At 41.1% G+C, this 15,009-nt stretch overlaps 1 protein-coding gene and 1 pseudogene across 3 annotated transcripts in view; one reads left to right on the forward strand and one right to left on the reverse strand.

Moving 5' to 3' along the window:
• Positions 1–9,227, reverse strand: part of HPSE2 (heparanase 2 (inactive)) — a 722,966-nt gene extending 713,739 nt beyond the window's left edge. For all 3 annotated transcript variants that reach the window (XM_049790877.1, XM_049790876.1, XM_049790875.1), the window contains exons 1-2: positions 8,938–9,227; positions 6,012–6,169 (exon numbers count right to left, since the gene is read on the reverse strand). In XM_049790877.1, the coding sequence (XP_049646834.1) occupies positions 6,012–6,169; positions 8,938–9,227 (448 nt within the window). The remainder of the gene's footprint in view (positions 1–6,011; positions 6,170–8,937) is intronic.
• Positions 9,228–9,948: 721 nt separating this feature from the next.
• LOC126033422 (baculoviral IAP repeat-containing protein 5-like) overlaps positions 9,949–15,009 on the forward strand; it is a 64,894-nt pseudogene continuing 59,833 nt past the window's right edge.

The following is a 15,009-nucleotide window of genomic DNA, read 5'->3' on the forward strand; positions in this document are numbered from 1 at the left end:
ATGTTATTTTTGTCCATCTTGAAACAAAAAAAAATAAATCATCAATAAATTCATGTTAAATGTAATTGGATTTCAAGAAATATTTATGCAAAATAAAGTAAGATAGTAAAATATAGATAAGTTCAAAGCAAATATATTATGGCAATTGTGCTGTATTCTTTCTTTTAACTTTATTTATTGATTAACTGATTGATTTATTGTTGGGCCACACCCTGTGATGCTCAGGGGTTACTCCTGAGTCTGCACTCAGAAATTGCCCCTGGCAGGCTGGGGGATCATATGGGTGCCGGGAATTGAACCAGGTCCCTTCTGGGTCAGCCACATGCAAGGCAAATGCTGTGCTATCTCTCCAGCCCCTATGCTGAATTTTTATATGTTATGTCCTGATGCATGGAATGTAAATCAAAAAAAAAAAATCTTGGCTAGAGAGAGAGTACAGGGGATAACTAAAGCACTTGCCTAGCACATGGCTGATTCTAGTTTTATCCCTAGAATCTGATATGGTTCCCTGATTGATCTGCAGGTGTAAAGCCAAGAATAAGGCCTGAGCACTGCCAGATAGATCCAAATACCAAAGGGGTGGGGAAAGAAAAAGAATTAACTATCTCAGCTGCACTAAAGTTTTTAGAAAGAGGAATAATAATAATAATTATATAGCACTTTAGAGTTTACAAGCATACTCACAGTCATCATTAAGGCCTTAGAAGCTTTCTGAAGGGGCTGGAGCAGTGGTGCAAGTGGTAGAGCATTTGTCTTGCGCACGCTACCCCAGGAAGGACCGCAGTTCAATCCCCCAGCATCCCATATGATCCCCAAAGCCAGGAGTGATTTCTGAGCACATAATCAGGAGTAACCTCTGAGCGGCACCAGGTGCAGCTCAAAAAAAAAAAAAAAAAAAAGATAAACTAGAAACTATGTAAGGCTAATAAGGATAAGAAAAAAAAGTAAAGGTAAAGAATAAACAGGGACTGGAGAGATAGTATAGTGGATAGGATACTTGTCTGGCATGTGATCAACCTGAGTTTTATCCCCAGCATTCCATATGGTTTCTGACTCTGCCAGGAGTGATTCCTTAGCACAGAGCCAAAAGTAACTCCTAAACATCTCCAGCTATGGCTCAAAAACCAGTTTAAAAAGAAAAAAGAGGATAAACAACATAGTTTTAAAAAAATATTATGGGTAATTCAATTTAAAATCAAAACAGCCTATGCTAGAAAATTTAACAGCCAAAATAATGGCCAAATAATGGCCAAAATAATCATTTAATTTTTAATCTAAAAATAATGAAAAATTATTAAAACAAGAACTAATAAGATTTTATAGAAATATGTAGTAAAGGTCAAAAATTAATCTTCAGGAATCTTCAGGGATACATTTACTCATTTCTTCAATGGTTAACTCCATTTTCCCAGTGGAAAATCCTCGAAACTTATTATTTACCAAAAATGTTGTTAAAATTCTACTCTGTATCATATCTAATGCAAGACATTTACTTGAGTCTTATCATACTTAGGAATGGTCCCTTTATATAACAAATTTTCGGTTTAGTTAGACTGTATATAACACAAATTTGAATGTGAAAGCTAAAATGTAAAATAAAGTACCAAGGGCCAAAACACAGGACAGAATGAAAGCCACAACAATCCAGAAATAGTAAAATCCAGAAAAATCCAGAAAAGGTAAAAGTAAAAGATATCTGATTATAAAAAGGTATGAAAAGGAGGGCACTTGTACTAGTTTTAAGGAATTGAATAGCTTTGGGGCTGGACTTTGAACAGAGCCAAGAAAAAAACACTCAAAGGAGAAATAAATTGATAAACTGTGAACAAAAATTATTGAGTTTAAATACATGAAGATACTTTAAGGAGAAAATTTAAAATCAAAAAGGACTTTAATAAACAAATATGAAAGCATAAGGTACAGACATAAGCTGGGTTGAAATGAGAAAAGCTTGGAACGCTGTTGAAGAATTCAAACATTTTCTGTAAGCAATCCAAAAATACAGTTTTTGAGCAAAAGGGTGACATGATAAAAGTGCTTTAGTAATATTATACTGGCTTTTGATGTGAATAATAAATGGCATATCTCATAATTAAAGATATCATTATGATAATATACAGGCATACAAATAAAGCACAATAGACATAGACAGGCATACAAATAAAGCACAATAGACATAAAATAAAGGCAGACTAGAGCAAAATAAACTTAAGAACAAAAGGTGAAACCAAGATAGCTTTGTCAGTAATAAGTAAAACATAATATCACAAAGAACAGAGAGGAAGTTAAGCAAAGACTAAGATTCCAGAGTATAAAGAATAATTCTGTTTTTACTTTCTCCATCATCATCTTGTTTGTATGAAATTCAGGTTCCCTAAGCATAGAGTAAAATCGGTAACTATATTAAAGGTGTAATCAGAGAAGCTTCCTCAAATCATATATAAACTAGGAATTTAGAAAGTTAGAGAAAACACAGTTACATTAAGGTACTTAAAATACATTTGGAAGGGGCCAGCGTGGTGGCGCTAGAGGTAAGGTGTCTGCCTTGCTAGCGCTAGCCTAGGACAGACCGCAGTTCGATCCACCGGTGTCCCATATGGTCCCCCAAGCCAGGGGCAATGTCTGAGTGCTTAGCCAGGAGTAACCCCTGAGCGTCACCGGGTGTGGCCCAAAAACCAAAAAAAAAAAAAAAAAAAAAAGGAAAATAGAAGCCATATGACTTTGTTAATTGCATTATTACTTCAGGAAAAATATTTCTCCCAAAATTCATGGTAGCAATATAAATGAATTGACAAGGAAAACCTATTCTCCACAATTCTATCTGTCCATTCATGTTAAGAATATTAAGAAATTAAGTCTCTTTCATTACCACATACACAAAGCCATCCTATATTCTTCACCTTCATTCCTTAAAGACTCCCTATATTTTCTTAATTCTCTCAAACAATTCCTTAAGTCTGTCTTCTTCCTTTAGCACAAAATATCTAGCTCATCAAATATTATTCACTTCTAATCCCACTTTACAATTTTAAATATGTATGTTTGAAATTTTCTGAATCACCCTTAACAGATACTTGACCATTATACTATGTCTTGCTTTTGACAAAATAATTGGTATTTACTCTTAAAACCTCACAAAAGCAAAACACAAAAGATAATATCAGCTACATGTTTTAAAGCAACAACAGCTTCCAGGGCCATACATTCAATAAGCAAAGAGGCCACACATTAAAAAGAAAAACCTAGTTCAGATTTTCTAAGTTTAAATTCCATATCCTCTTCACTATAACACTCTTCACATTGTGTACCAATAAGCGTATCTTATTATTCAAAATCTATGCTATTAATTTTTATTGTGTTAACTTAAATCAACTCTTTTTGGCAAGATACGTATGCCCAACTGCATATTGCAGTACTATTTACTGAAAAGATCTATTTTTTGAATGTTCATGATAATGACACTTCACTGGATAAAAAGTGACAATTGACGTATGTTTACAAAATTGCTGAGAGTTTACCAAAAACATGTCTGCCTGAGTTCTGCAATGCAAAAACAATATGAGTGGTTCAAGGATATGTGACCATCAAAGGGTAGAAATAAGGCAGTCTTACTCTCTAACTCTGCTAAGGCCTCAAATACTGAAATAGTTCAGAGCATCTTATTACCAGGGAGACATAAATCAAAAGAAGTTCAGCTAGGAGCAATAAAACAGATTAGTGTCTGGAAGGACTGACTTTAAAGAAAGTTTTAAAAGAATTAAATCCAGGTAGTCTAGATAGAAAACAGCTATGAGAAAACCTTTTTTTTTTTTTGATACTGACACAAACACTAGAGACAGAAGTAACTCTGAAAGTAAATGTCTGAAAAATGTGAAGAAGAATAAACATAAATATTTGGAGAATATTAATAAATAAAAAATTTCAGAAAAATATTGCTAGCAAAATGTGACAGAACATTCTCCAACAGGAGTGGTGAAAATGATATTCCAAGAGATATTTAATACTAGGTTGGACAAAACAAGAAAGGGTTTCATATGGAATAATCTTACACTGACCCCTGAAATAGTCGGAGGATTTTAGATGGCCTTTTAAACCTTTTCCACTTCTGATTTTTTTTTTAATCTATGAAGTTTAATGGGGTTAATTCTACATTAATTCTATAAAGTTGGCATGAGAAACCTGCCAATTTCCTTTCTCCCCATGATGCCCACTTTCTCCTTTTACAGAGGAAAATAATTTTTATCATTCACTTTAAGATCTCATATTCACAATGAATCGAATATATAATTCTACATATAAATTTGTGGAAGGAGAAAGGCAATTTCTAATGCTATAATGGTCCTTTTTATAACTATTATTCCTGGGGCTTTTGCAAAAAATTTCCCCAAACTAAAGAGGAAGTAATTCAAATGAATTTGAAGAAGAGCTCTTTAATCAGGACAACCATTAATATTGTCTCTTCTTGGGTCTGTTCACAGAGATGACAGTGACCCTGCAAGCCTGGTTCAAATTACCATCAGAGCTGCTGTTCAGAATTATTCTTTACCTTTCAGCACTTCATGCAGAGTGACAGCAAAACCTACTTGCAACCACAACCAAATTTCTATGGCAAAGACTTTCACCTTTGCAAAAATATAACCTTTAACACTCACACACTTGGACAAATGTTGTAAAAGACGAAGTAAGCACTATTCTACTTCAAATTCAAAAGGCTTTAGCTTCAACTTCTTTCTCCACCCTGCCACTTTTTTTTAAAAGTGTGTTTTTTAACCACCACTGAAACAGATCCCACCTCTCCAGAATTCCCAATCAATAAAAGCCCCAGAATATACTGATTTATAAGGACAAGATGTAACAAAATCGAGGGAGTACTAAGAACCTGTCGCTGGGCTTTTCAAAGTAAAACTATGGCTCTTTTAGAAAAGGAGCAGCAAGGCCTGATAGGTCTAAGGATGGACAATCCAGTCTCTTTTGGCCAATCTAAACAGGCCCTGTGACTGAAAACCCAGTAGTTCCCCTCATGCCAGTTTGAAAGAATGCATATTGCTTACTTGCAAGAAAAGTTCATATATATATATATATATATGTGTGTGTGTGTGTGTGTGTGTGTGTGTGTGTGTGTATTAACATATATATACTAACCAACCCTTTAAGCAGAATTTTAAATATTATTTTAAAGTAATTTCCTAATAAAATTAGTTTATATCTCAAAAGATTGAGCTCTCTTGGGGCCGGAGAGATAGCACGGAGGTAGGGCATTTGCCTTGCATGCAGAAGGTCGGTGGTTCGAATCCCGGCATCCCATATGGTCCCCTGAGCCTGCCAGGAGGAACCCCTGAGCGCTGCTGGGTGTGACCCCCCAAACAAACAAACAAAAAATAGATTGAGCTCTCATATTAGAATAGCATTTGGAGTTTTCAGTCCTTCCAACATTTAATTCATCTGTTCCTGAGTGGGAATAAAGGCTACTATCTACAATATCATTTTTAAGAACCTACTTTGATATCAGTCTCAAGAAGAACCCACTGCAGAGATGTACAGCCGTTCCCTCACAAGGGACCAATCTAAGGGTGGTTATTCTAGAAAACGTTATAGCTGGTTTCAGACAAAGCTGAATCCCTAAGAAAAGTCACTTTTAAAGAGTGAAACATGACCCCTAACTTTTAATAGTCTCTGAACGTGGCTGGATTTTTTTTCCCTCAAAAAATTCACGGTAGCTTCTCCCCGCATATTTAGCTTGCTAATATTGGTCACCAGTTTGCTGCATTGGATACTTTGTAACCCAGAGGAAGGCCCAAGAGTCGGGACAAAGACAACTTTGGAGAGACCCTTTTAGGGCAAGAGTCCCACACTTACGATGTCTGGTGAACACAGGGCACACGTGCACGCGCACACATACTCAGGCAAATACACACACACACACGCACACGCACGCACACACACAGACACACAAGCGCATGCTCCCACATTCAAACACCACCCCCCCCAACACCCCCAATTATGTTTCTCACCATCCTCATAGTTTTTGAGATAGTAATCCGGGCCTGGGCCCCCTCGGCTTTTCGCCGGGTTCCTCAGATTCTGGAACTGCAGGAAGTCGGTCCTTTTGCCCCCGAAGCGCAGAAAGGCCGGCGAGAGTCCGCGGGCTAGGGTCACCAGACGCTTGGAACTGCAGGGGTAGAGAAAGTGAGAGGAAAGGATCCTGGCGACAGGGAGAGGCGAGAGGGCCAAATCAGCCCTCAGTCTGCAGAAGCAACTCCGCAGTATCCTGCCCGCAGCCTCACACTTCAGCCTACCCTACCTCTGGACCAGACCGTCTACCTCTGGAGCCCCCTACGTCCCTCGGCCACGACCCCCTAGTTGCTCGCCAAAGGGATTTGTTTCCCCCAGGAGACCGCTGTGTCAACCGTGTCTACGGTCGGTGGGACACTGGTGCTGAGCGCAGCGATCACGCGCAATTGCCGGCTGGTCTGGGCCCCTGACCAGAAAGCGCTCTAGGCGGGGGTGCAGATTTTCAGAGCAGACTGGCCGCTGCGCCCCAACCTCCGCCAGACTTTCAGGCTGCACTTCAAGCTGAGACTTGCCTTCTAGTCCCGGGTAACCCCACAGCCTTTTTGCCTTCTTCCCCTCCGACCTGGAGCCTTGGTATCACGTTGATTCCGACTTTTCTACTACTAACAACAATTTTCCGTGTCCATTCTATACTTCTATGAACCCTGCGTTCCTCTTCCAAAGCCCAGTCAAGTCAAGGTCTCCCAGGAGCACCCGGCGTGAGAAGCACACTTCCTCCCATGCTTTGCCCAGTCTCAGCGAGCTCTCTGGGGCACCTGATACAACAGGGCCAGAGCTCAGACCAGGTTTTGTCTTCACCTCCATCCCTCCCCGGTGCTGTGCTTTGTATTTCACCTTCTCACTTGGAGCATCTGAGGTTGGGACCAGCGCGTCGGAGGAAAAGCACAGAGCATCAACCTATTTACATCATTTCGGTTTCAGGGTTTCCTCAAAGAGTTTAAAAAAAAAAAAAAAAAAAACTAAAGCTATTTCGAGGGAAGGGGCAGAGACAGGGCCATGCAGGTGTCCTGAATGCTAAAGGATCAGCTACGGAGTTCCGATCGTGCACTCATGGTTAAAGTTTTGCAGGTTCAGGTTCTAAAACTTCAACCCCACACGGAAAACCCGGACAACCGCAAAGAAGATGGATAGAAAGAAGACTCAGGGTGCCCGGACAAATCAGAAGCCAGAAGGTGGCTCGGCCGCGCCCCAGGACAGCGCGCTGTAAGACCGTCGCGGGTCTCGGGGCGGGCAGAGACGTCGCTGCAAGTTCCCGACTCTGCGGGATGCAGTTCCAGCTACCGTCCAGCCGGAAGCCTGCAGAACTTCTTCCCCGGAAAACCGCCTTCCAGAATCTTTTCTGCAACAAACATTTATTGCCCAAGAAGTGGTTATATATATATATGTATATATACATATATATATAATATATATATACAGGAAACGAAAGGGAGCCCGCACCCCTGGATAAGGGCAATGCCAATGAGGCTTGTGTCTCGAAAAAACCTGTCGCCTCCCAGGTTCGGACCAGCCCAGAAGCACTCGCTAAGGCAGCAATCGAGAAGGAAGCCTGGCGGGCGGCGTGAGCGGATCCCGCCCTCCCCGCGCAGGCTCGGCGGGAACCGAAAGGGCTTCGGCGGCCCCGCGGCCGCGGCGTCCTCCAGCAACGCTAGTTCCACGTGCAAGCGCGCTCCACGTGGCGCTCCCAGATACCTGCGGCGCCCGCACCAAGGCGGGCCCCGGCCACCGGGGGACCAGAGGGGTTGGTGGCCCTTGGAGAAGTAAAGCGAGAATGAGGGGGTGGGGGTACTCACGAAAGATTTGGACTGCCTCAACACGGAGAAGTGACACTGAGGGCGCACGGAGCTCTTCGGGGGGTAAGAGTGGAAGCCCCCGGCTGAGGCTCCAATTTGGAGGGAATTTTTAAAAACTCAACACTTGCACTCAACTTTGCAGGCGACTTGTTTATTTATTCACACTGCTGCTCCATTCCGATGACAAGAAAGCGTGGTGGCCTCCTTGCTAAGCAAGAATCCGGCAAGAGTGAACCCAAGCTCGATTCCAAACCTGTGATCACAAACCTCTCGGTTTGCTAGTTCGCTGATGCCTAGCGCAGACCTCCAGACACCCCCAGTATTTCTAGGACCCTTTCCGCCCTCCTTATATACACGAAGACCCGAGTGTGGATTTTTTTTTTTTCTTTAAAGAAAAACTATGCAGTTACCGCAGGAGATTTAAGGAGGAGGGACTGGGAAGCCATTCCGTCTATTAAAAAAAAAAAATGTCTTACTAAGTCCTAAAGTCTGGAGACGACAGTAGAGGGCATAAAATTAAAATTTTTAAATCCAATCCAACTTGCCTACCTCTCCAGCCTCTACTTAAATTTAGAAGTGAAGAACTGACGAAAGGATCTTTCCGTGGAAGTTTCCACTTTCGTGCGATCCTGCTTGAATACTCACAGACACACACGCAGACACGCATTCTGACACACACCCATTCCTCCCGGGTCTTTGTTGCTGGAGACCTTCTTGGCTTTTGTAACTACACTGAATCTCTTGTTTCTTTTTCAGAAGGAGACAGGGAGGCTAATTGTGGATATATGTAAGCACAACATTTTTTCAGTCATAACTGATAAGTTTCTGAAATGCCTTCTGCATTGCAAACATGTGCATCTTAATAGAAAACACTGCTTTTCTCAATCACCAGTTACAGCCTCACTGCAAATATTCCAGGAGGAGGAAAAGCCCCTTTCTTGTTTTTGTGAGATCCACTTGGCTTATTTCCTTCTTCTTCTTTTTCTTCTTCTTCCCCCTTTGGAGTGGGGGATAGAAAAGGGTGGGGTGTTACTTAAAAGGAAAAAGTGATCCATCGAAGCCCCTGCCTTACCTTAAGAAATCGAGCCAGCCATCATGAATGATGGACGGATCCAGCTGCAGAGAGAGGAAGTTCTCATTGACTGTCCTGACTGGGTTCTTGGTGCTCACATCAAGGAGAATCAGGGTCTTTTCCTTCAAACCTGGAGCTCTGTCTACAGGCAAGGGTCTCCTGTCTCCAGCTCGGGAGGAAAGGGAGAGATGGAACAACAGAGCCAAGAAGAGAGCCACCGGGGCTAGGCACGCGGGGGGGCGGGAGCTGCTGGAGGGCATGGCTTCAGGGAAGGCACCGAGCACCCTCATTAAATCCCTCTGATTTAAACCTCTCTTCCTACAGGGTCTTGCTGGTGACTAATTGTCCTTATCTAAAGTGTGTGTGTCTGTCTGCCTTCCCCCCCCCCGTTTTTCCCTTCCTCCCCCCCCCCCGCTTTTTTTTTCCCGTGTTTTGGTGCTGGTGGAGGGAACTCACGCCCCTAGCCAGCCTTCTCTGCGACTCGTGCCAAGAGTATTCGTTCCCCAGCACCGCCCCTTTAAGAGATTTCTACTGCAGACATTTTTTAACTTTTTAAAGGTAAGGGGGGTAGTGGGGGGCGGGAAGCAGGAGGAAGGGGTGGCGTTGTACCCTCCAGATTTAACCCTCTAGGGTGAGGCAGTCGTTGAAGGGATCAAACAGTACAGTCGTAATGCTTCAGGGTACGAGGGAATGGGGGGGGGGGGACATCTTTTTTTGACTTCTCTCCGGCGAGGCTCTGGGGAGGGAGCTCCCAACAGGAAAGTCCCAACTCCAGCCCCCGAGCGCTGGGGTCGAGTCCGGGCTGGCCGGCCGTGCCCTGTGGTCCTACTGGCTTCTGGAATACCGTTCATTCCGGGCCTTTGGGTTGAAGCAGTACGAGCAAGGGTAGTTCACTTGCGGAGGGGTACGCGGTGCAGTTCAGACCTCAGAGTCCAGAAAAAGCCCCTGGGGGCAGACCGACCTCTTTGATGCACTGGGCAGCGACAAGCATCCTCCGACCTCCATGTGGCAATGGGTAATCAGACTAATACGCAGTGGCGAGGACAAAAGGCTTATTCGCCCAAAGGAGCAAAAGGGCCAATGTGCTTGGTTTGATGACTCTTGCTCTGTCTGTAGCGTAGAAGTATCTTGAAGCTGACTTTAGTCAACTCTGTGCCTGGGATCTGGGCAGCACTTGACTTCATAGGAGGCAAGCCCGTCCTAGAGTGGATCCTTTCCTGTATGGCGACCCTGGCTTAACATTTCAATGAAGTGCACTTTATGATACCATACCAGAAAAAAATGACAGTGGAACTTTTCATACTGGGCTCCAAGTGACAAGCAGTTAGCCACGATGTAGCTCCAGAATGCAAAAGAATAACCTTGGCTGCATGATGGTCTTTGCCTCTGTTCATCAGGGATCCACAAAGCACCTCTCAGATCCAGCACAGCAAGACACCAGGCCTATATAGTTTACTGCCCACTGGAGCCTCCTGCTAAAATAAACTGAATCTTCTTTTATTTATTTATTTATTATTTATTTATTTATTGGTTTTTGGGCCACACCTGGCAGTGCTCTGGGGTTACTCCTAGCTCTGTGCTCAGAAATCACTCCCATATAAATCTAAACCAACCAGCTGAAGTGCTTTTTCTGCGGCAGGCACAGGGGGACCAAATGAATTCGAACCAATTCTGGTCCTGGGTCGCTGCTTGCAAGGCAAACGCCATAAGCTGTGCTATCTCTCCAGCCCCAAACTAAATCTTTTGTTTGACATAAAACTACTTTATCCATGTGGTACATAAGGTTATCCTAGGGTCTTCACAATTCACAATTCAAGAATTCAAAGCAGACACTTTTCCCTAAGGCAGCATTCTCAGACCCAACAACCTGAAACATCAACCTTTCACTCCCTTCTGCCACCAGATAGTATGATGGCACAGGCATCAGAAAAGGGCTGGAGTAGATATGAGAGCAAAATTTGAAATTGCTAAGTATCTTCTAACAAATTAAGCATCCAGAAAATCCAGAGGTTGGGTTAAACTGAGAAGTATCATGAAAACACCCTAGATACAGAACTAAATGAAATGAATGCCTGGGAGAAAGAAAACCCAAGGCATATCATTTAAAGATAACTTATATAATCAATTTTGAGTTTATCATATCTAAAGCTATGGTAGTTCTATAGTCTTGTTTCTTCAATTCCTGAAAATTTCTAACAGAAAAATTTTAACCTAAATTTAACTTAAAATATGTGCATGCTTTTATGAGACAATATGATATAAATTACAGAATTAACAGAAATTGAACACTTCCTAGAATGGTGATAGCCTGGTGATCAAAGTTTTTTATTTACCTTTGTATCTCTAAAACCAAGTACTTATTCTTAGTCTGCTGTCAATGCCTGTGAAATACATTTATGGTACATCAAACTGTGCTTAACACATTGAAATTATACACTGCCCACAAACTTTGTTTTAGGGTCATAATTCATTATCCCAGTTATCGTTTTCCTGGTTATATTCAGAAAATAATAATCTTGCAAACCTGATGTCACTGGTTCAACTGCTATACTCAGAATTAAACCCAATTATAAATACTTTAACAAGGTGTTAGATTTTCCAAGACCTCAACCTGCCTAGCTTATAAATCAATGTATTTTTAATTTTTATTTTGTTTTTAGACCAAGCCCAGAAATGCCCAGAGGCTATTCCCAGTATGGCATATAAAGGCTGCTCCTGGCAGTGCTCCAGGGACCTTGCAGACCATGAATCCAGATAATCCAGTTGTTGAGATATCCCTATAGCCGCAATCAATGTACTTTTAAAAGCCATATTAGGAAAAAATAAAAATAAAAAAATAATAAAAGCCATATTAAATTGAACCAGTGGAAGGTGCTTGATTGAAATAAGGAAATCACTTGACCATTAGATATAATTATCTTTCAGAACTTGACTAAGGATGAACTAGGTTATAAGAACCTTCTTAATTATAAATTTTACTGCCATTTTTGGTTATAGATCCAACTATTCTGTAATAATTTGGTGGCCTAGTTACTTTAACCTAATGTTTTCATCAGAACCCATATAAATCTAAACCAACCAGCTAAAGTGCTTTTTCTTAAATTCCTGATGAAAACCATCTCTCTACTTCAGCCATTGAAATTCTATAGTCAAGTGCAGCCTCGGGACATCAGACAAGAAAAGCAATTCAATAACATTTAAGGAGTTCCAGATAGCCCTGGTTGACTCAGATGACCTGATTGTTTGTCCACGGTCTAGTCTGGGTATAAGGCTACTTCTTTCCAAAGAGCCCTCCCTTCTCTTTCCGAGTTTTTGTCTTACCTCACATTTAAAACTAATTATGCAATGTCCATACCTCAACATTAATCTACATTAGAAAATGTAAATCTTCTTGCTGGTAACAACAATCTGTCTATCTCTGTAGTTGTAAATTCCTAAGAGACAGCACTTGGGCCTCTATATAAAATGTAAATTATTGGGTTCAGCACTTGCCTTGCATAAAGCTCACTTGGGTTCAATATCCAGCACTCCTGAATGCTGCCAGGAGTAATCCATGATCAGAGAGGCATGAGTAAGTCCAAAACTCAATTAGCTGTGGCCCCAAAACAAACAAGAGGGGGCCGGAGCGGTGGCAGTAAAGCTTTTGCCTTGCATGTGTCTGACCTAGGACAGACTGCAGTTCTATCCCCAGACATCCTATATGGTCCCCCAAGCCAGGAGCGATTTCTGAGCACATAGCCAGAAGTAGCCCCTGAGTGTCACCGGGTATGCCCAAAATCAAAAACAAAAAAACAAAAAACAAAACAAAACAAACAAAAAAACACCAAGATTAAATTTTTACTAGATCCACTGAGGTTTCCTTGAAAATACTTAGCCTGCTGCTATTAAATGGTTCTTACAGATAGATTTCATTATTTCTAGAAGTCTAGTTTCTAAAATCTATATGAAACCTTGACTATTAAGTTTCTGGGTAATCAGATTCTAGGCTTTGGAGTTTCTACAAATATACTGGCTAGTAAGAAGATCTGATATATTTGTCAATATTTTTACAATCCTCTTATTTTTAAAAAATTGAGTAACTGTAGAGGCCACAGCAATAGCACAGCCTTGCACAGTCCAACCCTGGACAAACTGGGCTCCATTCCTGGCACCCATATTAATTTTAAGCCTAAATTTAAGTTCCGAGCCTACCAGGAATGATTTCTGAGTGCAGAGCCCAGAGTAACTAACCCCTGAAAGCCACTGGGTGTGGCTCAAAAACAAACAAAATAAATAGATTAATAAACATTGAGGCACTTAAAATCACAAAATTATTCATGATTGGGTTTCAGGCATAGTGTTGTAACCAATTCTTTCACCAGTGACTACTTCCCTCCTCCAATCGCTCTATCCCTCCCCCATTTGCCCACCACCCACCAATTTGCTTCTATAAAAGAGGGTTTTTAAAATAAAAGCTAAAATGATATGTCAATAAAAGAGAGTTGGGGCGAAAGCAACAGTAGAGCAGGGAGAATTTTTGGCTTACATGTGGCTGATCTGGATTTGATCCTTGGCATCCCATATGGTCCTCTGAACACTACCATGATTCCTAGAGAAGAGCCAGGAGAAATTCCTGAGTAGTGGAACACTGCTGGGTATGGCCAATAAATAAATAAATAAATAGCAAATATTTAAACTGAATAAATTTAGTTACAGAATAGAATCATTCTACTCTTAAAAAAATTTAGCTCAGATTAGTGCAAATATTCAGTGGCCAACAAGCACAAGACTAGTGAATGGGATTAACAATATATGTTGTATATTTACTGTTGCTGCAAAATGTGGATTTTTTTTTTTTTTTTTTTTGGTTTTTGGGCCACACCCGGCAGTGCTCAGGGGTTACTCCTGGCTGTCTGCTCAGAAATAGCTCCTGGCAGGCACGGGGGACCATATGGGACACCGGGATTCGAACCAACCACCTTTGGTCCTGGATCGGCTGCTTGCAAGGCAAACGCCACTGAGCTATGTCTCCGGGCCCAAATGTGGATATTTTTAATAATGGTCACCTTGACCATTATAGTCATCGTGACTATAACTTCTTCCACTTTTTCTGTTTTGGCCTATAATATACTCTTAATTGCTATCCCCCTTTCCTATCAATAAATATTCAAAGCTATTATTATGTATATGCCTGTTTCCCCCTTCTTTAGATTACTATATCTGGTTGTAAAAGAGCAAGAAAAAAAATTATTTCCACCTTAACAGGAACTGGAAAGCATGAGGCTATAGCAGGCAGACCTTTGTCCTCTGCTACCTCATTTTTATCTAAGATGACTACCACTTATTAAGATCATCTGAACCTAAAATTGTACTCAGAAATATATGTATGTAATTAATGTTTTAATAACTCTAATTATCCCTAGTTTACATGTGAGAAAATCAAAGCAAAGATGTTTAGCATGACTGTACACAGGTAATTCCAAAACCTGTGCCTGTGCTCTTAACCACCATGTTCTATAGTAAATGGCTAAAATATTGTGCTCAGTTTAAGTTCTAATTCTGTCAAGACCTGTCACAGATAAATTTTTAACAGTTCTAAGTGTCAAGTAATTATATCATAAAAATTAATGTAATATCCTAAAGTAATAATATTATCTTGGGACTGGAGCACAGAGGGTACAATAAAGTATAGTGGGTACGATGTTTGCCTTACACACCCTGGTTCAATCTCTGGCACCATAAATGGTCCCCTGATCCTGCCAGGAGTGATCCCTGGGCATAGAGCCAAGAGTAAGCCCTGAGCCCCACAGGGTATGACACCCTATAAAATAGAATCTAATCTTATACATGGAGAAATTTAAAAATATTATGTGAGTATGATATTCACTCTTTGCTTATTCTCATTCCTATCTCCCACTCTGGCATAAATAAATCTCCCTTAATTTATGACTAGGATAAGAATGAAGTAGGCTTGAAACAAGAGGTCATCTCTAATATGTCAACAAATACAATCCTAACCATGCGTACAATTTTTGTATATTTTGGAACATAAATTTTGTAACCATTTGTTCCTTTGATGACAAAATATCTTAC

The sequence above is a fragment of the Suncus etruscus genome, chromosome 17, assembly GCF_024139225.1.
Source record: "Suncus etruscus isolate mSunEtr1 chromosome 17, mSunEtr1.pri.cur, whole genome shotgun sequence".
NCBI lineage: Eukaryota > Metazoa > Chordata > Mammalia > Eulipotyphla > Soricidae > Suncus > Suncus etruscus.